Source organism: Melanostigma gelatinosum (assembly GCF_949748355.1).
Source record: "Melanostigma gelatinosum genome assembly, chromosome: 9".
Classification (NCBI taxonomy): Eukaryota; Metazoa; Chordata; class Actinopteri; order Perciformes; family Zoarcidae; genus Melanostigma; species Melanostigma gelatinosum.
The window spans coordinates 19,651,905-19,677,830 of NC_136642.1; the positions used below are offsets into that span (position 1 = coordinate 19,651,905).

Here is a 25,926-nt window from a genome sequence, read left to right on the forward strand (position 1 = left end):
TGTGTGTGTGTGCGAGGGCGTGCGCGCACAAGGGTGTGTGAATGTGCACGCGAAGTGAGTGTTTGAGTGTGTGCAGGCTCTTGACTGAAAGGTTTTCACTCTCTTTACCTCCCGATACAGTTCGCCACTTACTTTACTTCTGCTTTTTTTTTTTTATCCCATCTGTCGACCTGTCTTCTGTAGTTGCCTGAAATGACTTTCTTCTTCCTCCACTAAGAAAAGAACCTCAAAGTTTTTGTTTCTCGTGGTTTTAAAATCCTCCCCCCACCACCACCACTATCAGGAGTCAAGTCATGCAGAAATGTAAAAAAAAAACAAGAAGGTAATCACACTTTGTGCTGGTGCTTTTGTCGTCAGTCCGTGATGGAAATGGGTCTAAATATGAGATTAGAACCTGCCGGTGACTGATGCTATTAGGCAGATATGCCGGAGACTTTACTATCTCCCATGAAGGATTAGTGCAAATTATACTGGGAGACAGGCTTGATTTCTCCTCTGCCTTGCTGGATGTGGGCATTTGAGGCACTCTAAGTTGACAGCGTCTGTCTCTGCTTAGTTCTCCGAGACAGGTTGTGTGACAGTTGATGCCAGGCGAGGGCTTAAAAAGTGTGCACGTGAGAGTGTCTGTTTGTGTGTTGGACAACGTTAGGTCTATGTGTGCGAGTGTGTGTGCGAGTGCGAGTGTGTGTGTGTGAGTGTAGGAGAGTTTTAAACTGACAGGCGAGTGTGTTTGAATGTGATTGCACGTCAATGACGTTTTTTTTTTTTTTTTTTTTTTTTCAGAAAACAGGTTCTCTTTGAGTAGGGTGACAATTGGGAACTGCTAATTTTAAGCTCGGTGGCTTCCTCTTTAATTCTACACACTCTTATCTGGCGTTATTTGAAATAATTAAACTGTCTAAGACTGTCCAGGTGAAGCTTTTCTTATTTTTTTACAGCTATGAATAACTGGGAAAGCTGGTCAGACGTCTGACCAGGCGCTGGATGTTTAAATCCGTTCGGAGGAAACAAACCCGAGATAACGGGACACACGAGGTTCACTTCTTATCCAAACCCTCACTTTTGCTCCAGATAGTGTCCTTTGTGACAGCAAGCTGATGGCATCCATCACGCAGTGCTGAATCTGAAATGGTTTGAACTCCGATGTTGATAAAAGTGGTCGGTAGGTGGTCGAGCGGTTTGTTCACCTCTCAGGAATGTTTGAGGGAACATGCAAATGCTCCCTGTTTTAGGCCCGCTGTCTCCTCTCGGCCTCCTGATTTAGGAGGGTGACATGTCCTTTAATGTTGGGTAATAAACTGGAGGGGTGGATTTACAGGCTCAAGCCTTGTCCCCCCCCCCCCGCTGTGTCTGTCCTCTGGCTCCTATGGCAACAACACAAACTCCAGCCCTGCTGCGTTAAAAAGGTGTTTTTTTTCCTATAAGCTACAGTCGTAGCTTTAGCAGAGCCGTTGGTTTCCACCTCAGCCCATTGCCATATGTCACACAGACGTTCGACGGAGAGAAAGTTCAGTGGAATTTAGTTGCGATCAAAAATCACCAAGGCCAACCTCAGCAAGTTCTAGTCGTATTGGGTTAAACATGTCGTGATTTACAGGTTGTGATGTGTGTCCATACATTTAGCTTTGCTTGATATTTTTACACATACATGCGATAGGGATGCACCGATCCAACTTTCTCTTTCCGACACCTGGGCTTTAGGTATCAGCATATTCTCACTGATACCCAATCCAGCTGTTTATGTCAGTATTGGGCCGATATCAGTATAGGTATCGGTGCATCCATAAACTGCAACCAAAACAATGCAAAAATACAGCAAAGCAACAATTCACCCTCACTTAGAACCAAAGCCGGTGAAGTTTACTGCACATTTAAAACCACTCGTACCCCATATTCTGATTCAGCTTGTCTTTACTTCTCCACATCCTCAGATTTCTGCTTTGTCTTCCTCCTCCTCCTCCTCCTCCTCCTCTCTGCACTTGCCTCCTCCTTAGTTTGTGAGGGGCAGTGTGATGCACAGCGGTGCTTCGCTATGTCAGCAGGATTGAAACAGGTCAAAGTGTAGAATGACTCAAGATAGGTGTAGCGTCAGACCGATACGTACTGTATGTTTGATGTTGGAGCTCAGCCCACCGCTGCTGTGATGTAGCTCAGATTTCTGCCTGACTAAAGCAGGTCAATATGCCTGTGTTTCGTGATGTTTTTATTTCAGGTGGCTGACCAGAAAACGCACCTCGGGGTGGTGTGGGAGGATTTACTCACAAACTTAAGTGTGTAAATCCTGCGATGAAGCCTGCATCGCCTTTCTAGCAGAGCTGCTAAATCGAAAGGAATATCATTAGTTTGGCTTTCTAGAGTTTGCGTGATGATTGAAATGCTGTTTCAGAGGCGTTCCTAACCTGCCAAGGGTACATTTTGGGGGGATAAACATAATAATAGCATCTTTTTAGCATGATAGAAGACGTCTTTAAAAAAAACAAAAACATATCTGTCTCCTCTACACAGGATGCTCCAAATCAGTCTCATCCTCTCTTCGATCAGTCCGAGGCCTAGTTTGCTGCTGCCAGCCCGGGACTCAATGTTCGTTCCTCTATTTATTTCCACAGCCCATGCGTTTTTCCCCATATAAAGACAGGCCATGTCCAACCGTGTCACCGAGTGATGGATTGCATAGTCCTCTTCTCTCACGAAGAGAAAGGAGGGGGGGGGGGGAAGAAAGAAGGAAGGAAAGAAGGAGGGTGGAAGCGGAGTGGTGCGGTGCAGCAGTGAAGGACATGGCAGCTTAGTGCCGGCCAAAAAGACTGTGCTGAACACCTGCTCCTGTCTCCAACGCCCCTTCAACCTCCTCATTACCTGTCAATCTATCACAAGGCAGCCAGATCAAATGTCTGCAGCAGCCAGGACTCGCACAGGGAGGGAGGGAGGGAGGGAGGGAGGAATGGAGGGAGGTGGGGGTGAGCGAGGAAAGAAAGAAGGGAAAGAGAGGGACAGCTTGCATGTCTGGGAGAGCAGAAAATGAAGGGGAAGTAAATGGAGCAGCTGCGTGTGCATATTGAAGATCTGTTGATAATTTGGAGTAAACTTTGTCCGGAGTGCACTTATTTGAAAACTTCTGGAGGTAGTTTATCATGTTTGCTAGATTAAGAATACATGGAACGCAGACTGCGTGCGTGTCAGTCGGGCACGACATGCAAATGTGTTCTACCATCGTCAGCGGAGGGCTAGAAGATTAACGACACGTTATTAGGAATCAATTTAAGTTATGACTTCTTTTTACTTCAATACAAGAAGTCATATTCAGGGGAACTTTCAGGTGCAGCCTGTTTAACATCATCATATATTACGCTGACCAAAAATCAATACTATGTTGTCAAGACATCAATTCATTTTTTTCAGTGTGCCATTCAGCGTTTAGACCCACCCTCCAGCACCGCTTGGCCTTTGATTGGTGCTGCTGTGTAAAAGAGGTGAATCTGTGACTCTGTAGGGAGGCGGAGCCTGCGGTTTCAGATTACAGCGACAACGTGTGTGTGCGCGCAGCTGAGTGTTGCAAACGCAACAAAGTGTACACGCACATTTGTGTTTACGCAGACGTGTCCATGCAGATATATGCAGGTTCATTTTGTGAGTGGAAGAATTGTGCATACATGTGTTGGGTCTGCATCTCTAATATTGTGTGTGCGCTTTAAAAGGCAGATGAATTTATAATCATCAAGGTGCATTAGTGCACACATGATCAGTCTCTCTCTCTCTCTCGCTCTCTCGCTCTCTCGCTCTCTCTCTCTCTCTCTCTCTCTGTCTCTCTGTCTCTTTCTTCTCAGTCTTCCTCAAGCTCTCTCGCCCCTCTCTCTCCTTTAGTGTGTGAGCTGTGGTGATTTACGGTAATTATCCATCGTTGGGTCATCTATCAGGCTGGCCGTTGCTAGGCGATGGAAGCAGCTGCTGCTGGCTGTTGTCTCGTCAGGGACAGTGTGTGTGTGTGTGTGTGTTTGTACATACTTGTGCATGTTTGTGTGTGTTCCCTGGGATTAGGGTGAGGGTGCTTGCATGGGTGTATGTGCCAGCGTGTGTGTTTTACAGGCAATGTGTGTGTTCAGGTAAAGCGACCCGTCCTGATGTGGGGATTTAAAAGCGCAGGTGTTGTAGGAGACAGAAGGAAGAGAAGGAGTCGACGGATGGAGGGAAGGATTATAGGAGGGAGGGAGACTGGGGTGAGGGTGGGGTCAGAGGTTGAAAAGGGCCAGGTGGAATTTGAGAGTGTGTGTGTTTGTTCAGGGGGGGGGACTTAAAAGGCACAGGTGTGTGTGATAGACAGGGGAGCTGTATGATAAATGAATCCAGGCAGATGGAAGTTGGAAGAAGTTGGGCCTCTGGGAGTAGTTTTAGTGGCTGTGAAAATTGCAAGATTGACTGTGTGTGTGTGTGTGTGTGTGTGTGTGTGTGTGTGTGTGTGTGTGTGTGTGTGTGTGTGTGTGTGTGTGTGTGTGTGTGTGTGTGTGTGTGTGTGGAGGGGAAGGGGGGGTGGGGGCATATTTTCTATTGGCAGGTCAGCGTCACACAGATGGGTGCTGGTTCAGATCCCTGCTGAGGGGCCCATTTCTCCTCATTTTGTCGTTGTAATCCACCGTAACCCATTGTGTTGCAGCCGTTTCAGGTTTCATGATCTACGCACACCATTCATGTCGGAGCGGACCTTAACGCACGCACACACACACACACGCACACACATATTGAAAGGTCAACTGCAAACATTATAGTCTTAACACTGCATTTAGTGAACATGTGAGGGGGCGTTTTCAAAGAAATTGCAGGGTATTATCAGCATAGGTAGCTCGGAGCTTAGACAGGGAGATTGCTGAAATGTTGACTGTAGATATAATATAATAAAGAGTTCCAACTGAGAGGACTCATAATAGTAATTACAGTACATAAGCAATCATGATAAGTGTTATGTTGATATTGGAAGCAGTGCAAAAGTAAAGTAAAAGTAAACAAATATGATAGCCTGAATAGCTAAACTTACAAGCAATAAATCGAATAATTCACCAAAACTGATAATAATAAGAATTATAGGAATACCAAAGAGCTAATTAGCACACTCATTTAAAATACATTTAAAAATACACACCTCGGCTGTTTAGACTGGGAGCAGCCTAAACAGGGCTGCTGATGAAACGGTCCCGTTCACATCTTTGCATCCGAGTAGTTTCACTGGAGTTTTACTTGCTTGGCAGATCTATAAAAGGCAGCAGGATGTACGCCACACGTCCATATGAGCGACGCTAACTGTAAATACAACCTCCACTCTCGACTCTCCGTACCGGCCTAATTAGAGCCAGTTAGCATTTGTCATTGCGTTTAGGGGTGAAGATTAGGAACACCTCTCAATTAATCTGCAATCAGCCTGTTTGTTAATTAGCTAACCTGTTCTAAGTGGCCTTCAGGGCTCTTGTGTAATTAGCTAAGCTGCTGGGAAGCAGGTCTGTGTGTTGACATTGACCTAAAGCGTACACGCACACACAATACACGTGCACACACAAGCACATATACACTGTATAGGACGCACAGCTCTGCAGATGTCTCCGGTCATGGTCAAGAGGGACGAGAACCCCTGGCTCCCACTACATTACATAAAGAAACAAACGCACCCCCGTATGTTCAGGAAAAACAAATCCTTACACACACAGGCAAACACACACTCTTCCTAACGCACTTCATTAGTTGTCGCAGGCGTGCCGCGCTCATCCAAATATACATATTTGCACGTTGTCACGCTCGCAGCGATACACTCGCGAACCTGCATCCCTCAAAAGCATTCTTAGAAAAGACAGGAGGGAAAAGAAAACACATACTGTACTCCCCATGCACACACACACACACACACACACACACTCTTTTGAACATTTCATCCTTTTCAAGTGCAACAACATCCCCACCAAAATGAACAGCTTCTCCATAGCTGTGTCGAAGCACTTTTTTTTTTCTTGCTCACTTCAAAGCCATTTGTTTACTCTGCTGCCTCCTGACATTGTCTGTGGTAATTAAAGGAGCGCACTGAAATTTATGGTTTAATTATACAGGCCTTGTTATGCAGAGAAGACCAGGATGGGCTGATATGCTCAATAAAAATAAATAAATTCCATACGGGTTTATTGAACCCGCGTTTGCATGGAGGGTGCAATCATTCCAGCCACTCACAGGTGTGTGTGTGTGTGTGTTTGTGCGCTCATGTGTATGCACACACGCGTGTGCATGTTTATTTATGTATTGCCTCGCAGGACAGCAGCAGCACAGTGTGAGTGGGTGAGAATGAAATTTAAAAAGAAAAAAAAAAAGCCAGATGAATTGCAATCGATCGGCGCTGGTTCACTGTATTGATCCGTCAGCATGTTAAAGCCTGCTGTACTCCATGAAGAACACTCAGTCAGTCAGTGTGGGCTCAACCCCCCCCCCCTCCCCCCATCCACCCCCCCACCCACCCCGTCGCCAACTAACACTTGGCTGGATATACTGTAAATGTCTCCCCGTGTTGTTGCTGCACGCATGTGTAGAAAGAGACGATTGTGCTTGCAGCCCCATCTCTGGTCTGATTGTGTGACTTGTGTTTTGTGCATGCACGGTAATGGAGAGTGATCTTGGCTGTGGCCCACAAGCTGCTTCTCTGAACTGATCTTTGAGTTGGGTATAAATAGCGCTCGCTCTATAAATAAAACAGCAGCACCTTTCACACTCACTCTCTCTCACTCACCCACACTCACACACACACACTCAAACCTGCCCACATGCCTCTTGGATCTTACACCTGCCCGTACACAAACGTATGCACAAATACTTGCACCTAGGCCTCCCCATCAATCCATATATCGTCCTCTGGAGGTCAGATAGAAGGATGTCTGTGGGCCATATTGATATGTTTACATGAGAGCATGACCTGTATCAGCTTAGCACTGGCTACCTGCCTGACCTCTGACCCCACCGCACTTTACAGAACAGTAATGCCCACACCTCAATCTGTAGTGTGCACATTTTAGCTGATACCTTCATTCAAAGCGCCTTGTAACGTGAGAAGCTGATCGATATCTTCCCCGAAACGGTCGTCAAACGGCAGTAGCTGATGAAGGCATTGTACCTGAACCACAACAGAACAGTCCCTCAGAGTCCAGGAAGACCCTGTCCCACCTCAGTAGTTGTTGAGGTTTAGACCTCAGACTGGCAGGCAAACTGACATCGCCATCCCGCTTGCAAAGCAAAAACGCGCTAACAAACTGCTCTCTAAAAGAGCAGCGCTGCGACTTTACATCATGCAGCCGGGCAACTGTAACTCAAAATGACTCGGAGTGTTTGCACGGAGCCACCAGTGCAAACGATCACCGGAAAGGCTTGTGGTGGACTCAATGAACATCAATAATACAGAATTTCCCCACTAATCCTGTTTGCACAGCAATTCTTCACATTCACTCCACCATTATGTAGCTACGTGTCTCAAGAACAACATGTCCCATCCGCCGCCGTCTTGCTGAGCTCAACTCAGGCTAGAAGTGTTTTGAAATGCGGGGGGGGGGCCGTAAAAAAATAAAGTTATTTAGGGCCGTGTAGGTGCTGCCTAGGCCATATGCTCCCATTATTCCGCTCGGGAGGGGCCCATGTGGGCATGTGCGCAAGGCTGGAGAGAGGAGGAGGAGGGTGGGAGGAGAACAGAAGGAGGGGTGATGGAGGCGGGGTGAAGGGAGAAAGGTAGCTGAGGAATTATTTTAAGGAGAGCCCCCCCTATCAAGCGTCAGAGGGGTTTTTAAGAACGGGATACCTGGAGAAGCCTGAGATGAGATGAGAATGAATTAGCTTCCAAAGTAAATGATCGCCTTCACCCTCAATATCCGGCGTCTTTGCATAATTCATCTCGTCAAAGTTTGAGGTGTGACAGAGTATAATTCATGAACTCCTGAACTTTTCAGGTTGATCGCTTTTCTTGAGTTTGGGCTTCTCAATCATTTCCCCATCATGGAGCTGCACTTCAATAAGATGCTGTACGGCACGCCTCCTCTCGCGTTTCTTTTGTTGCTTGTTGATTTTTTTCACAAAATCAACCCGCAACTGAAATGTTTTAAATATGTGAGCATGAAATATTGTCGGGGTAATATCAAGTAAATGGTGAGAATACACTTCAGACCGTGGATCCACAAACTTCATTTTGTCAGGTCTTATGGGTACATTTTTCTAAATATATTTTCTCCTGCAGATAGCTTAATAACTATGCGTTAAGAAAACAAGGCCCAGATGCTGCTTTGTTATTGGCTTCATATCTCTTTCTCTCTCTTGTTTCTCCCTCTCTCTCTTCTTCCCCCTATCTGTATAGTCTCTTGTCAAACTGAGGCCTGTGTTCCTGATCAGGGCATTGCTCTCATGTTAGCCGCTTCACGGGAAGCACATCCCAGCATTCCCTCTGACACGCCGGCAGCAGCATTACCATAATTGGCTTTTCTACATGACGGGACAGAGGAAATAATAATGTCATTTTATTTACAGCCCTCTTGTCCCGGTCCGAGAGCTATCACCCCTCCTCATCCCTCCCTCCCTACCTCCCTCCTCATTCTCCTCTCCGCGCATACACTGACATACACCCCTCCTTCTCCCCCCCTCCTCGTCTAGCTCATCTCCCTCTCTCCCACTCTCCCTGTGCAGGGCGCGAGTCTCGTTCTGCCACGGCGTGTAGGTCAAGCGATGGCTTTTTGATCAGCTCCTGTCCAAAGCCATCAGGGTTGAGAGGCACGTAATGGAGAGCGGGGTGACAAACAGAATCTGGGGAAGGAATAAGACTGCCAGTTTCCTATTAGGGGCCGGCCTAAACGGCCTCTGCCCCCCCACCTCACCCGCCACCTACCCCCCATCTCCATTCTCTGCTGCGAACCCACTCCTACACTGCCTAAATCACATGAGTGAAGGGGCCTGTGATTGGACATTAGTGCCGCAAATGACTGCCGTGATTGCCCCCTCTTCCCAAACTCACATCAAATAAATAAAGAAATGTGTGTAAATAAATAGAAGGAGGGGTGTTGGAGAAATGGGGCAGGCGGTGGTGGTGGTGAGGGGAGACTGACTGGTTTCATTCCCATCTTTTTCCTCTCCCTCGTTTCACCGCCTCTCTGCCTTTCTTATCTGGTTTGTTTGGCTTTGACATCGGCCAAATGGTGAAGCTCCGCGAGCCTGACAGAGAGTTTTATTGATTTAACAACCAGCAGACTCTCAGGCAAAGCAAAGGGAGAAGACGTGTAGGGTGGAGAAAGACAAGGAGTGATATGTTTCTGCTTTGCTCCTTGCCAAAATACTGACGTGTGTCCGCTGGTTGTATTTCTTTTGGTTATCGTTTACAAAAATCCAGCCGTACACAAAGTCAGGCCGCGTGTGAGGGAGAACGTTTGAGAGATGATCCGCGCTCAGGTCGACAATGTTGTCCCATCGCGAGGCGAGTGTTGTGTTGAGGCAGCACACAGGGCGTTCACCACAGTCTCCTCATCACAAAAACAACACATCAACGCGTCGTCTGTTCCGCAAAGCAGGACTCTGCGCGCGCTCGGCTCTGGTCGGGGTCATTTTGTTTTTGAATGTTAAACGCACAAACCTGAACACAGATTGCGATTTGCAAAAGTTGTAATGACATGTAGTGTTCTTTGATCTTTTTATGTGTACGGTACAAATCGGAACCAAGGGTGCTTCAGTTGTGGTCGTCGTTCAGGAACTCTCTCATTGAGCGATGCAGAACAAAGCGCACACTTGAGCTCTGATCTCGAATCAAATAAAGGTCTTGTCGCCCCAAAGTATTTCTGTTAGCCTACATGAAAAACCTTCGATACCACCTCCTTTGCAGCACCATAATGTGTGAATGCCAGTCCATTTGTGCAGTATGCATTTTTAAAAAGGCTCTGTACAACACCTGAAGAGTACCCTTTTTGGTACTTAACATATTCAAGATCCCTGTTTTTGTTAGCAGTGTATTAACCATACGTGTAGGTATAAGGAGTTCAGTGATACACTCGGTCGGATGCTAATTCTTGCTTCCTCGGTGTGTGTTGTCGGTGATCTGGCGTGGCTGGTGGCGGGGCTTGATCGCTGCTGCTTCTGACAGTGAGTCTGCAGTGCTATCCTGGCCACGCTGCCGCCTGTCTCCTTGATGGCGGCACGTCCCCGAGCAAAAGTGACAGGCGCTTTGGCGCCCGTGCAGATGGCCCTGCTCACAGCCATCACCCACTCTGCAAACCAAACCGCCAGGGACGGGCACGCAAGCCCTGCCCCTTCCTGAGCCCGCCCCTTGCCTGCTGGTGTTGCTCCGCATATGCGTGTCCGGGGCGAGAGAAGAGAGCTTAATCTGTCCGCCAGTCAGAATCACACATCTTCCAGTTGCGGTGATTGAACAGATAGAGTTTATATGTAGCTCTTGATATTTCTCCTTCCTCGCGCTTCAGATTTTAGCATCCTGTCAGAATGGATGCAGCCCCTCAAAAGAGATTGGGGGGGATAATTTCAGTCTTAACGTTTGCCACGTTTCATCACTAATATTCTACATTTATGGTTTGCGAAACCGTCCACTTGCCGCCTGTGATTTTTACAGATGTCTGTGTCTGCCAGTCTTTTGTCTGTGTGTGCTTTTGATATCTCCCTCTTTGTTGTTTCCATGACAACATGGCAGGACAGGCATTGATTGACAGGGATCGTCAAAGGGTTCCCTGGCGACCTGCTCATTGTTCGAAAGCCCCTCCCTGCTGCAGTCTGTGTTTTGTCACTCACCCAGTGATATTTCTGATCTGCTGCTTCTCATTCCTGCTGTCTTTGTGTGTGTGTGTGTGTGTGTGTGTGTGTGTGTGTGTGTGTGTGTGTGTGTGTGTGTGTGTGTGTGTGTGTGTGTGTGTGTGTGTGTGTGTGTGTGTGTGTGTGTGTGTGTGTGTGTGTGTGTGTGTGGAGTGTATGTATTAAGCACTGAAGACGATCGGGGTTTAGCTATTTATTCATTTTTTGTCTGCAGCCGCTGTGACTGACTCACATAGGTAATTCCTACTGTATGTCTGCGCTGTTTTCGTGGGTTTGTGAAGAACAGATAGCCGTCTGCAGGATGTTTTGTATATTAAATGGCTGATGTATAATGATAGCCTAGTGTTCTGGAAGCGGGTTAGCGAGGGGGAAGGCACTGTAACAGAAGGCACTCTGCAGATGTGTTGTAGAGAGTACGGCACGTAATGCTAATCTGCTGTGTTAGGGATTTTCAGGAGTTTTAGAAACTGTCTCGGTCTCAGTCTGTCAGTGGGATTGAAGCGCAGCCAGGTTCTCCTGTAGTGCTCTCATTTCACTGAAATCCTGTCAGGCGTTAGGGGAGTATGTTGCTCATTTGGAGAGGGGTGTATCAGTAGCACACAGCGAACTCAGACTTACAGGCAATATTATGGTTGCTGGGCTCAGGTTTGCGCTGTAAGAGCAAACATGTATGAGCTGCAGAGTGAGTAAACCACACTCATCGGCATGGAGAGGTGAGCATGCAGGCGAACACGCATTTGGCAAACAGGCACTTACTGAAGGCACTCGCACACACACACACACACATCATCACGCAGTCACAGTCGACGGTGCAGCTGCTCACCTCCCCCACCTCCTCCACCCATCTCCTCTCAGGCAGCAGTAAATGTTGCCAGTGTATATATATCAGGTATTATGTCCACTTAGATTATGATATGACAGGTTAGCGTGCCGTTTGAAGCTGACAGCACATCTGTTTCATCAGGAGAGACTGATACTGGCATCTAGGACACACATCTCACCATGCAGGAAGGAGATAAAGGAAGAAGCTAGGGGGCCGTCTTTCCTGTCTCCCTGCCTGCCTCACCCCCCCCCCCTCTCTCGCTCTCTCTCTCTCTCTCTCCCTCCCTTTTCTCTTGCACCCACTCTCCCCGCCCACCAAACCCACCACCTCCTGCTCACTTTTTCTTTCTCCCCCACATCTACTTTTCATTTACCGTACTTGTTCTCCTCTGAACCACCTCCTGTCTCTCCTACTTACCGATGTTTGCTGTTTCTTCGCTAGCACTCACACAGATACACACACATGGTCCAGCCTTCTATCTCATTTGCCTTTATTCGTTGTATTGGTAAACCTGTTACACCTCAGCCCTGTTTAGTTCCCTTTCACTCTCCTCTTTTAACCTATTTCTGTTGAGCATTGTCCATGCCATATTGGATCACAGAACAGTAGTCGTATTTGCTTATGCCCCAGACTCCTTCCTGCAACAATCAAGTACCATTGTTTTGCCAGTTCCTGCTTATTAGTTCAAATGAAAATGACCTTCAGCGCATCAGAGTGGGTTGGGAAAAGCTGCAATATCTCCAAATGAATGTTTTGTTTCTTTCCCTCCCCGATCAGTTGCATAACCTGAACATGTGAGGAGCGGAACTTCACTCGCTGGACGAGTGAAGGGCAATAAAGCTTGGGTAAGAGAGAAAGAAAGAGAAAGGGGGAGTTGAACATGCAAGCATGCAGCTGGCTAACAAGGCCAAACAGCCAGTCATTTCCTGGGGAACATGAGGCATGTGTGGAGGAATAGGGAGTTGGGAAGGAAAAGGACAACTGTCAGAAGCTCAGTGATTTATTTTTCCCTTGGAGGCTTTTTTCACCACTGGCTTTCAGTGCCACATGTGTGTGAAATACACACAAATTCATGCATGCACACACACACTAACATTGGATGAGAGTAAAAGCCTACATTTCCCATCATTGAGTATTCATTCCATGTTATTTTGACAGTGCTCCTGTTGGTGTCCTGTAAATCTTTAATTTCACTGAGCTGACCTCTTTTCTTCCTCTTCTTTTCTCCCCTTTTTTGTCCTCTCTCTCTTGCTCTCTTTCTCTCCAGCGTACATGCCCGAAGATGAGCTCAAGGTGGGCGATCACGATGAGGAAGAGCACATGCAGGATGACGGCCTCTCATTAGACGGCCAGGACACTGAGTTTCTGTGCAACGAGGAAGAGGAAGATGTGGACGGAGGCCAGCCACCTAGTTACAGAGACTCTCCACTCAGCAATGGCACTAACCCTGACGCTGGATACGGGTCTCCCCTCAGTGATGCCAGCGACCGGCTGACGGACTTCAAGAGCACCTCTTCCAGAGACGGTCAGGAGAGGGAAGGCTCAGCTTTGCCCTTACGCCCCAACAACGGCCTTTCTCTCCAGGATAGCCTGGCACAGATGAAAGCCGTCTATGCAAACCTCATCTCAGATGCCTCTTGGTCCAGCATCACGATGGACATCATGAAATCTAAGCCTGCTGCAGCTGGCAGTGTCAACAGTGTCCATACCACTCCAGAGCCCGCCTCTACTCCGTCTGTCTCCATAACTACGACCAAGAGCAGTGGGGTCAACATGGCTAGCAGTCACCATAACGGCAGAAGCTCCAGCACCACTGTCAACCACACAGGCAGCGCAAGTGGCAGCACGAATGGCACAGCAGGTAGCTTTGTTAGCAGCCATAGTGCAACCAGCTGTAGTGGGAGCAGCAGTGGTGGGGCTAGTAATGGTGGTGGTGTAGCCTATGACTGGCACCAGGCAGCACTTGCCAAAACTTTTCAGCAGAACCCCTACCACCTCTTACCAGAGCCCAGCCTCTTCAGCACAGTGCAGCTCTACCGGCAGAACAACAAGCTGTATGGGTCTGTTTTCACTGGTGCAAGCAAGTTCCGCTGCAAAGACTGTAGCGGTGCCTATGACACACTAGTGGGTTTAACAGTCCACATGAACGCGACGGGACACTATCGAGATGACAACAAGGACAAAGAGGAGGATCAGGGAAAGCGCTGGTCCAAACCGCGCAAGCGCTCCCTGATGGAGATGGAGGGGAAAGAGGACGCCCAGAAGGTGCTGAAGTGCATGTACTGTGGCCACTCATTCGAGTCTCTGCAAGATCTCAGCGTTCATATGATCAAGACCAAGCATTACCAGAAAGTGCCTCTCAAAGAACCCATGCCAGCCTTGGCCACTAAACTAATGTCCACTTCTGCTAAAAAACGAGCAATGCATGATGCTATCGTCTCCCCATACTCCCCAGACTCTGTCCATGCTGGTAGTGGTGGTGGTAATGTATCTCTTGGGGAGGTTGGCAAAGATACAAAATCTGCAGCTAACCCCTATGTTACGCCAAACAACCGCTATGGCTACCAGAATGGTGCCAGCTACACATGGCAGTTTGAAGCTCGTAAAGCCCAGATCCTCAAATGCATGGAGTGTGGGAGCTCTCATGATACATTGCAGCAGCTGACTGCCCACATGATGGTTACTGGTCACTTTTTGAAGGTTACAAATTCTGCATCCAAGAAAGGCAAACAGCTGGTTTTTGATCCAGTGGTGGAAGAAAAGATTCAGTCTATCCCACTGCCACCGACCACCACCAGACTCCCCGTTCCCAGTGGTGTTAAGTCCCAGCCAGTGTCACCTGCCCTCTCCTCTGGCTCAGAGGGGAAGAGGGAAGGAGGTGAAGATGAAAAGGTCGAAGGCGGTGAGCCAGTGGAGAGAAAAATCAAGGAGGAGAGAGATGACCCAGGTGAGAAATCTGAGACTAACGCCACGTCATATAAATACCTTAGAGAAGAAGATCTGGAGGAGGCACCAAAGGGGGGTTTAGATATTCTCAAATCCCTTGAGAACACAGTATCCAGTGCCATCAGCAAGGCCCAGACAGGCACACCCAAATGGGGTGGCTACTCGAGCATTCATGCGGCCTACCAGCTGCAGGGTGCCATGAAGAGCTCTGCTACCATTCTGCCCCCAATGGTCCAGAGTGTCCAGATGCAGCCGATGTTTAACAGTGGGCTACGAGGCCTGGTGACTGACCCCAGCTCAGTCATCCACTCGCCTCGGAGCCCTTCCTCCCCTGCCCCCCTCAGGAGCAATGTCACTGCCATGGAGGAGCTTGTGGAGAAAGTGACAGGGAAAGCTGCCACTGTAAAGAAAGAAAGGGAGGAGAAGATGGTGAGTCTGGAACGATACCGGCCCCCATCGCTAGTAAAATCCCCCTCTCCTGCACTAAGAGAGCAGCGAGAACAATTAGTATCTCCAAATGACCTTTCTGTAGGTAAACCATCTGGTATAAGAAGTAGCAGCCCGAGAAGTGCAGATTCAGAGTTCATCTGCAAGAAGGAGCCCAAAGAGAGCCTAGTAGATGGCCATCACAACCATTCAAAGAATGGCTCTGAGGCGTGCCAATCCCCAGTAACGAATGGCAACAGTCTTGGCATCATCACCGATCACTCACCAGAAAGTCCTTTCATCAACCCTCTCAGTGCACTCCAGTCAATCATGAACACACACCTGGGTAAGGCCTCCAAACCAGTAAGCCCAGCCGCAGACCCACTATCTATGCTTTACAAGATCAGCAACAGCATGATGGACAAGCCAGCTTTCAACTCAACTCCTCAGGGCAAGCCAGCTGAGCCCATCAACCACTATCCGTTGTATGAAAACAGTGACCAGCCCATAGACCTTAGTAAAAGTAAGGCCACCATCAACAGCAACAATAACAATAACAACAACAGCAGCAGTATGCTCCTGACCAACAACAATGTAAATGGTAACAAACCCCTCATTTCCCTCCCTGACTCTGTCTCCTCTCCCCTGAGAGAGAATGCTCTGATGGACATTTCTGATATGGTGAAGAACCTCACTGGGAGACTGACGCCCAAATCTTCAACTCCCTCCTCAATCTCAGAGAAGTCGGATGCCGACGGCAGTGCATTTGAGGACGCCCTGGACGACCTCTCTCCAGTGCAGAAGAAGAAAGGGAGGCAATCCAACTGGAATCCCCAGCACCTCCTCATCCTCCAGGCACAGTTCGTCTCCAGCCTGAGGGAGACCTCAGAGGGCCGCTACGCCATGACTGACCTGGGCCCCCAGGAAAGGGTCCACATCTGTAAGTTCACAGGCCTCTCCATGACCACCATATCCCACTGGCTGGCTAATGTCAAGTACCAGCTGAGACGGACTGGGGGCACCAAGTTTCTCAAGAACATGGACTCGTGCCAGCCCGTGTTCCTCTGTGGTGACTGTGCCTCCCAGTTCAGGACTCCTTCCTCCTACATCGGCCACCTGGAGACTCACCTGGGCTTCAGCTTGAATGACCTGTCCAAACTGTCAACTGAGCACCTTCGGGAGCAGCAGGCTGCCTCAAAGGTGATCACAGACAAAATGACATTCGGCAGCCCCCTGTCAGCCTTGACCACGGCAGAGGACGACGTAAGCTCTGTGTACCAGTGCAGACTTTGCAATAGGACATTCGTCAGCAAACACGCAGTCAAACTGCACCTCAGCAAGACCCACGGCAAGTCTCCAGAGGACCACCTGGTGTACGTCAACGCTTTGGAGAAACTGGAGAAGCTAGACAAGATGGAGAAGCTTTAAGCGGGGTCTCGGGCTGAGAGTAGAGACTGACAGCTGTGGAACTGACTAGAATTTCATTGCACTAAAATGACATTGTTCACAGTTACTGCACTGGGCCGAACTGAGCCGCCAGAAAAAAATCGGTCTAATTATATTTTTGTTTTTGTTGTGATAACTGCCTGACTGGACCATGTCTTTTCATGTCGATTTGTTTTTGTTTTGCCAAGCTTTTTTTTTTACACTTATTTTGTAATATATTTATATGCTATTTGTCTGATCTGTGCATGTATTTTAGTGAATCGAGGTTAAACACAAGATTTTAATCTTTTCATGGCAAAAATACAACTACTGCTTCAATGGTAAAAGTGGCGAGTGGGAAAATAATTGGTGGGAGAGAAAACTGTAAAATACTTGATATGAAGAAGGTGAAAATTAAATGTATACACCAAAAGAATGATAGGATACCCCGAAAGACTGAAGTAGCACCTTAGACAGTTGAATTCTGAATTTGTAAAGAGAACATGTTTTGAAATATCTTGCATTTGTCAAAATCCGTCAGATTTTAAAAGATCAAGGACCAACATTTCCACCCTTCTCCTTTTTTTGGGTTCCTGTCACTGCAATGTGTGTGATGATGAATGGCCTGCTCATAAATTTGTAAGTGTATTAGAAAAAAAGATCACGTGAACATTTGGAAAAACTGAAATGCTGCTTCTGGTTACGAGTCAATCAGTGAAAATGAATGGCCGTCAGTATGCAAGTTTGCTCAAAAAACCTTTCCTCGTTGTGAAGTATCACCTTATAGCAATTTTCCAGTTGTATGGTTTGTTACAACATTCTCTTTCTAAATTGTGTGGCTTTATTCAACTGTAAAGAGAACAGTCCGTTACATGTAAATGATTACCAGTGAAATGTCAGTACTCCATAAGACATATCTTACCATTTGAAACGGCTCGACATTCTTTGTATCTTAAGGTGTGTGCATTCTCTAACTTTTATATTGTCATTTTATATACAAAAAAATGATAAAAAATAAAAACAGATGGTGTATATAGATATATGCTGTAGAGCTACAAAATGTCCTTTTTTTAAAGAAAATACAAATTTAGCTTCTTTGGCTTGGTTTACAGAAATGATTTTAATTATACTTGCATCCAATTTGATGCATGAAATGGTGTGGAAAATAAATAAGCGATGCACAATGACTATACATTTCAATGTTTTATCGACAATATTGTAAAAAAAAAAAGAAAAAAAAAACTTTTTAGCAACGATTAGTTTGTTTCATTTCTTTCTCAATTGTAAAATAAACCCCAAAGCAGTTGTTAACAGTCGTCCATTTGTGGTTGTGTGTTCATTTGTCACGGTGGTGCACCAAACTCAACATGTATAAAATTCCACTCTATAACGTTTGCTTTGGCGGCCGATTAAAGCGATCGTACCCATATTAAATCCGAACCCAGTGTAACAGGATTTCTTGTTTTTTTTTGGGAGGGGGGTATATTGAAGCATTGCAGCAGGAGATCCAAAAGACCCTCGTCTCACTGTTTGTGTTCTACAGCAGGCCAACCTACGTGTACAACATTTTAAGAGAAAAAGGAAAAGTCACTGGTGTCATACTTGTAACTGATGACTGAGCCACATCATTACTGCTGATGATTAATATAGTGAAGATGACGGGGATGATACGTCTGTAAGGGTGGCTATTGTACTGCGAGGAACTCATGCTCGGCTTGTGACTGGCCTTCGGAGGGCCCTCTGAAAGAATCAGTGTTCTATTAATGACGGCAGTGTACTTTCGCCTGTCTTGGAACAAAATCAGATGGGTGTCTGTGCTGCCTGATAAAGCCTCCTGACCGGCCTCACTGAAGCAACCAATAATTAACACAACTGTTCATTTGATACATGAGCATGAAGCTGTCCCTTTTCTCTATCAGACACAAATTGTCAATTGGTGAGCGTGCATCGCTTGCATCGTTCATCAGGGCCACAACCCAACGCACATGTGTGCAGTACACGCCACGTTTGAGCAGATTTATTCAGATAAAACAACATTGAAGGATAAAGTGTCATCTTTTTGTTAGCGTTTATCGGCTGAACTGAGTGTGTGATTGTCAGTCAGTGAAAAAAATGTATTTAGTGCAGAAAACCTCTCCGCTCCATTTACTTTGATCTCATCTAAAAATGAATGTCTGCGTAGTTGCTTGCAGAAGATGTCTGCACCGTATTTGACTTATCAATCAGCTCCTACGTCGTCTCAGGTCACGTCCTCCGCTCTCCTCTGTTGTCTCTGCTTTGTGTGTTGTTGTGTTCTCTTACGCCGTGTTCAATGTACACCACGGCCTGAACATTTCGCTTCAGCTGAAAGTGATCCCTTGTCCACAATGATCTCCAGATGACCGCCAGCACGTTGTGGGGTTTTCTTCCTCAGGCAGCCCTGCAGGTAAAGCATCGGCAATCTGATCTCTGATCTCGCCCTCATGTCTCAAGACCCGGATAGAGTACTTACACTGCCAGCCTTTGTATGGATGACGCCGTGCTGCAGTGTTATGACTTCCATTCCTCTCACTCGCAACATGTCTCGTGTCGGCTGAGTCAGTCACACGCACGCTCACTCTCCCCAGCTATATTAGCGCGAGTGTCTTTGTGCAATTACGCACCTCCTCGATCTGGCTGCACCTCGCTGTGTTGATACATGGATTCAGTGACAAAGGAAACACAGGCAGAGGGTAGATTAGCCCCGGCTGAAGATGCAGCTTCCTCGGGAAGGGGCTGCTAGAGTTGGGTTATAAAACAAACAAGGCAGATAAACAAGCAACATTTGGAGGAGATAGTGTTCCCTGCACACCAGAAATAAAACAACACCTTGTAGGTTTAATACCCCACAGCTAAACCTGTAATTTCGCTGTGCCGTCAGATAGCTGCTGAGCCGATAGAGACTCTAGCCTGCTTTGTTAGAGATCAGCGCACTGTTTCCTGTGCGTATTCTATGTAAATTACATGCGATAATCGCCACGCACGGCACAATGCTGGTTTCCCGTGGTGCAAACGGAAACCGAGGGTAGATAAACGCGGGCTGGGCGGATTTGCATAGCCTTTGTGTTTTGGGGCGCTGCTGAACGTGCGCCCTGAGGATTGGTAGGGATTTCCTCAAGGTTTTGTATAAGTAAATGCCTGCTTCCTCTCAGGGCTGAGACCATTATGTACAGCAGACAGGGGTGGGTGTAGACAGAGGGCACAAACGGAATAACAAAATGACCTGGGCTGGTGGGTTAACCTGCATAACTCGCGCCTGCCTCTGCCGAGATAGAACAGGGATGTCTTGGTGTTTGCAGTGTATACTCTTTACACTTTTCAGTTCATCGCACCAAGTATGCTGTGTATGTTTGTGTCATCTGTTGATAGAGAGGTGTCCCGCTATGGTTAGGAGATCACAGAGAAGTGAGGTTAAATAGAGAGGGCGTGTTGGTCCCAGTGCTTCTGATGTTTCCTCAGAAGTTCATCTCCAAAGCTCCAAGCTGTGTCATTACCTCCAATGTATGTATGCTCAGCGGAAACACACACACACACACATGCACACCTGTGGTTTCCTGACAAGTGTTTTGTTGGGCTTATGTTCGTGGTCCTTGTTCCTGGTTTGTATAGCGGCATGAAGATCATTGTCAACCCGCGGAACAAAGACAAAAAGCTCCTGCTGAGGATCCCGGGCGCGTGTCTGCCGTCTGTACCTCCAACTTCGTGCTGAACTCCGACGTTTTAATACCCTCCCAAAATACTTCAAACCAAACAAACAATGTCTGACAGGGAATCAACAAACAAAGCAACGACGATTGAGAGCCTTTGAACTGGATCACAAACTAAAGTCGGAGGAATCTGTTTGGATCCTGATAAAACGCCCCATTGTGGGAATTGCATTCAGGAAGAAGTGATCAGTATTCACGTTGTGCACAAGATACCTGCCTCACTCTATTTTTATGTTGATTTAAGTCAGTCTGTAGACTTGAGTCAATTATGTTGCTCAGCTTCATACTGGGACAATTCTCCTTTCCATCAGGGTTCTGTATAGCACCACAAGGTTCTGTTAGTGTCGCACACACTGAATATATAATACAATTCTTTATTTTATGCTTTTAAAATGTCTTGAATTTTCTGGTAGCAGCAGACCCGTGTTTGGTAAGGCTACTGGCAAGATCCGGGTATTTATATTTCCAGTTGCTGTCATTTCTTGTACTTTTTGAGCATTTCAAAACTTCGTAATTTAATCTAAATGATACGTTAATCTAAATGATACGTTGTACAAGTTTGCGTTTACGGGCCGCCGGGGTCACTTCAAGCACAATCAAATTAAGGAACACATATGATGTGGTTTTAGGCATAATTGTACCTCAAAATGGTGAAACAAAAACGTTGCATCTATCATAATTAATGACCGAGTTAACGCCGGTGAGCATGACACACCCACGATGTCCGTCACCTGTACAGTATGGGGTACGTTGGGTCTGGCTAACATGCTAAATGCTAACATGCTCATGGTGGATGACTTCGTCTTCATTGAGGAGCTTCTGAGGACTTCAGTGAGGTGTGTGAGGACTTCCTGCTGTTTGAGACTCTTCTTCACTGATGCTCAAAACCTTTTGAATGTGAGGAGCGCCGTGGGACCAGAGAGGCCAAGTGGACTGGTTATACCGGGACAGAGACGTTGAACTTGGAGCAGATTGAGGAGGACTTTCAGGATCCCGTTCAGACAGGTGAGTAACTCACAACCACACACTGCTGAACTCTCAAGATGAGAAGAACAACAACCTCTCCGCTGTTACATGTGTTAGTGGCTGCAGTGGAGTTTATATCTGTTCATACATGTCCACGGTGTCTGCTTTGCTGATGTTTGATTCTACTGTTGGTTCCAGAAGAAGTTTCAGGTGCCGTTTTGCCCATAACTCGTTATATTTAATCTCTTTTCTGCTTAATTCCTGTGCGGCTACACTGACGAATGTTTGAATGTATATTTATGTAGTTGATCATCAGTTGTAAGCACAGACTGCAGAATGCCCGTGTGTTGGTTTGGACATTAGGGGTCATGTTTCACTTAAGTGTTTTTACTTTTGCTTGAGTTAAATTATTTGAAAGTAACTACATTAACTCAAGTAAAATATTCTAGTAGGATACTCTTTCACACCTCGAATTTATTACATTTTGGGTACAGGTCTTGCATAATGTTCTACTGGAAAATGAAAGCTCAACCGCGAAATATGTTTTGAATTCACATGAAGCTTCTACGGTCTATTAAACACATTTAAGAATGAATGACATCTTTTAACCAAAATAAACCCAAATTGTACTTTTTAAATGTTTTACGCTCGTATTGTCCTGTCGAGGTGAACTGCATTAGCTATGAATGTAATCTGATGAGGTCCATTACAGTCAGCCTTTTATTTACAAAAACAGCTTTCTGATTTATTGACATCTATTTACTCGTTTGTCTTCTTTCAACTCGGATAGATTGAATATTTTAGAATTTTTAAAATATGCTACGTCCTTGAGGCACTACAGTGCGATAGTCATGCCACTGTCACTGAGAGTGCAGCAGTCCAGCTGGTGTCAGTAGCAGTGTATTTTATACTTCTTTGATGGACACGCGGCAGTCTTTCATCAAGGTGGGTTTATTTTGTGGTGGGAGGGTCGATGTGACAGAGTCGTCTTTGGAGAATGACGGCGTTTGACAGCAGCAGGCTAACGGATGCGAGGAGATCATCTCGGTCTGCCAAGCCTTTAGTTATGATGTGGTGGTGGATGAGAACTGCAGGTGCGTCGCCAGGCCTTTCATCCATCACAGGAGCGGACGAAACACAAAGAATACAGGGGATGAAATGTGTCCTCCATCTTGGTGGATGAGGGATGTGGTTTTGCAAAACAAGATGCAATACCGATCCATCCTATTTACACTGCAATGTATTTGTTTTTCTCTTTTTTTGGAAGGGTTTCTTTCTTCCTTTTTCATATCTTTGACTTGTATTTAGACGTATACTAAATCATGCTACGCCATTTCATACAATGTTCCAGATTCCAACATGAGGACCACTTCAAATATATCTTCAACATGTTTTCCTTTGTGCACCCCCCCCCCCTCTCTCTCTGTACAACAGAGCTAATCTATCCATATATGCCTGATCACCTGGGGACATGTCTATAGCTACAATGATAATCCCCATGTGAAAGATGAATGACTTATATCTTATTATCCTGTGTGTGTATATGTATGATTCAGACATTGACCTCCCAGTGGTTTTATGAATAAGAGAACTACCGTTCGCCGTCATTTCCAATTTCAAATCAAAGGGGTCACCATAGAAAATGTATCAAAACCAATTTGTGTTTCAAAAAGACCCTTGAGAAATAGTGGCTGGTGTTGTGTTTGATATGCACAAAGACACTTATCCCTTATCTCTCTTTTCAGAGGGAAAGAGAAGGAGATAGATCGAGGGTGAAGTGCTCCAGGAATCAGTGCTGCCTCCATGAGATATGATGCTGCTTGATTTTGATCATTGACATTTGCTTTTTCATGCATCCCGAAAAAACAAGGCCTCCCTTCCATTAAGGAATTATTCAAATGACCTTCAACAGTGCATGTTTTCCTACAGTTTTGTTGTGGGAATATGAGAACACAAACTGACATCTCAATTACTTATGCAAGGCTCAGAGTAGGCCCAGTGGATGCAATCACCGTGTGTGCAATCCTCAGTCACTCCGAATCACAGAGGCTCCCGGACAGACACACATAATTCAGACAAGTCAGACAGGATTTGCATACAAAGACTAAAAAACAAAAAACAAAAAAACAGAGGGCATAAATAAAAAATGCACCATCTTGAGCGGGGGGGAGAGAAGGTAGAGATTTGAGGGGAGGGAGGAGGGGTTGACCGGTAAATTGTTTTAAAAAGGTCTTACATGTCATGTCGGGTAAGGGTTAGACCGATATACAGAGCTGATACTGGCCGTTGGCATTTGGTTCAGTGCTGTGTACCTCCGAATGGAAAAGAAATGTAGGCGCATTGATAATGTATTATCTTTAAGATGATGAGAATTACTAATAATGAAAAATTCCCTAATTTTCCCATTTTAACAAATAATATTTTTGAGGGAAAACATTGTATGGAATTTTTGTTGAAGCACTAAAATCTACATATTTACTATTTAAGATAATGAGTACCGGTACTTAATAAAACGACTGACCTTATATTGATTCCACCCTTCTGTCTAAAGGGCCTCAGTTATCAACCACCGCACTCTCACACTGGAACAGACACCGTTGTCCATCTTTATCCCCTTAAAACCTGAGGTTTTTTTTTCCCCTTCCGCCCTTCTGGAGGTGACACACTGTCTCATCGTCGCGTGATGGGTGGGTGGGGGGGTAGAGGAGTGGGCGACGGGGTAGAAGGGTTGGGGTGGTTGAGGGCAGGCGAAGAGGTGGGGTGGGGTGGGGTGCATCGGCGGCTAACCCGGCATCACGTCATTAGCGTTGTACGGCGGAGACGCAGGGGCACCCTGACACATGTCACGGACAGCCAGCCGAGAGCCCACGTATGAAGCTGACACGCTGCGCATAATTTATCCTGTGACACGATCTGCATGCCGAGTTGTTGATCTGTTGTGTTTGGTTTGGACATGGGCGCTCTGGCAGGGAAGACAGAGGGGGGTTATTATGCAGGTGGGGGAGAGGCAAGAAGAGGAGAGCGAGGGCGCAGAGGTGGCTGTGTGTATGCGTGTGTGTGTGTGTGTGTGTGTGTGTTTGAGGAGAGGTGGAAGCAGGCATATTGGTGTAGCACACACTGAAGGGGCGACACATTTGTCATGTCCACTGAGAAGCAACATATACATAAACAAGTGCATTCAAATGCACTAATACAGACAACCCAGACTCTAAAGCACACACACACACGCACACACACACACGCACACACACACACACACACACACACACACACGCACACACACACACCCACACACACACACACACACACACATTCACGCTTTGGTGATATGCATGTTGAGTCACAGTGAAATCACAACCATAATCTTGTCCCTTAAGACATCTGTTCATGAGTGAAAACGATAATATTGTTGACATGACCCTCCGTCATTCCGTCGGATGTGATCGCTCTCCAAGCCTCAGCAGCGGTGGGGCGTTAAACCGCACCGCTGACACCACTTCTCATCAGCGTCACGTGATTTGTGCTTCAGTGAATGAAGCGTTAATTGGATATGTTGTTGTGTTTGTGTGTGACGTGGTGCTTTTCTGTTGTTGTAAATCAGCAGATAGCTGTGGTTATAGAGGCTTTAGCAGGTATGACTAGATTACGGCTGTGTTTAACTGGATTTGGTAAATGGGTGTTGATGTTTCACAAATTTGTAAATTTGTATGAACAATAATATTGTTATCTCAATTAGCTCATGGTTAGCTTTTAGTGTTATTTGTGATTTCCTGTGTGTGTGTCTTTGGGAAGTGCTCATCATGCATCAACTGCTCCTGCCCCCCCCCCCCCCCCCCTTTGCCTGGCTCGTTTACATGAATTATGCATATGACCAGTCTTGTTAGAGGAGCCCCTCCCTCATCCTGCTCCTAATCCCTGCCGTTGCCGCAGTAACCAAAATTAGACATGACTGCGAGGTACAGTATGGACCCTCTGGGCCTTTTTCTGGACAGGCCTCAGCCCGGGCAGGCATGGATGAGGATCCGGAGGTCCTATAAGCCTGTAGGTCACCTGTCCACTGATATTACTGTACTGATGCTGGTGCTTGATGGGAAATATTCATCTCATTTCAGCTCAGTCTGTTGCCATGAACATTAAAGCCAGTCAGACGTTGTACGGATTCGCACAGACTGGTTGCTGTTTGATGTGCAGTTTGAGAGGCGGCCTGATTGTTCACCTGAGCGGCGTTACATTGAGGACACTGCCATCTTGTTTGAACAAACTTCATTGGAATTGTCCCTTGACATAGCCGACTGGGGGTTTCCTGCTTATGTTTATGTTTAGGTCATGTTATGAAGGTTCTTGTACCACTACGAGGTTATTGTGTCCGGTCCTGCATCTTGTCCTGTCAGGTATCCAGATATATCTCGCGAGAATCTAATTATGTGAACAAAACATTCTTGCATCATGTGTAGAAACAGAATCAACGTTTTTTTGTGTCGGTTAAAGGAAAAAGCCATCGACTGGTTAGGCTTCAGTTGGTAAACAACTTTGAACAGCGTTAAGGATGGCAAATAGAAAATGTAGCCAAGGTTAGACCACGAAATAAGCTGAGTTAAGGGTTAAGGCTTTAAAGTTCACTCACTAACACCTTGTCATAACTAGGGTGATGAACCCGAGTCAGTTGCAGATTGTTTTTTAAACTTATAACAATAATAATTAACAGGTATACATTTTCAAGCCAGACCTGTTTTTCTCTGTCTATGTGTTAAACTTTCTGCATTGTCAACCTACAGAAAATGGTCACACCCATGTCTCAAACCACTGAACTATGAC

At 46.3% G+C, this 25,926-nt stretch overlaps 1 protein-coding gene across 2 annotated transcripts in view; it reads left to right on the forward strand.

The window, feature by feature from the left end:
* Window positions 1-17,736, forward strand: part of LOC306782378 (teashirt homolog 1-like) — a 33,136-nt gene extending 15,400 nt beyond the window's left edge. The window contains exons 1-2 of one of the 2 annotated variants that reach the window (XM_079275711.1): window positions 12,411-12,468; window positions 12,891-17,736. In XM_079275711.1, the coding sequence (XP_079131837.1) occupies window positions 12,896-16,423 (3,528 nt within the window). In that variant the 5' untranslated portion in view covers window positions 12,411-12,468; window positions 12,891-12,895 and the 3' untranslated portion in view covers window positions 16,424-17,736. Of the gene's footprint in view, window positions 1-12,410; window positions 12,469-12,890 lie in introns of those variants that run through there. The other variant, XM_079275710.1, reaches the window with a different exon arrangement.
* The last annotated feature ends 8,190 nt before the right edge of the window (window positions 17,737-25,926 follow it).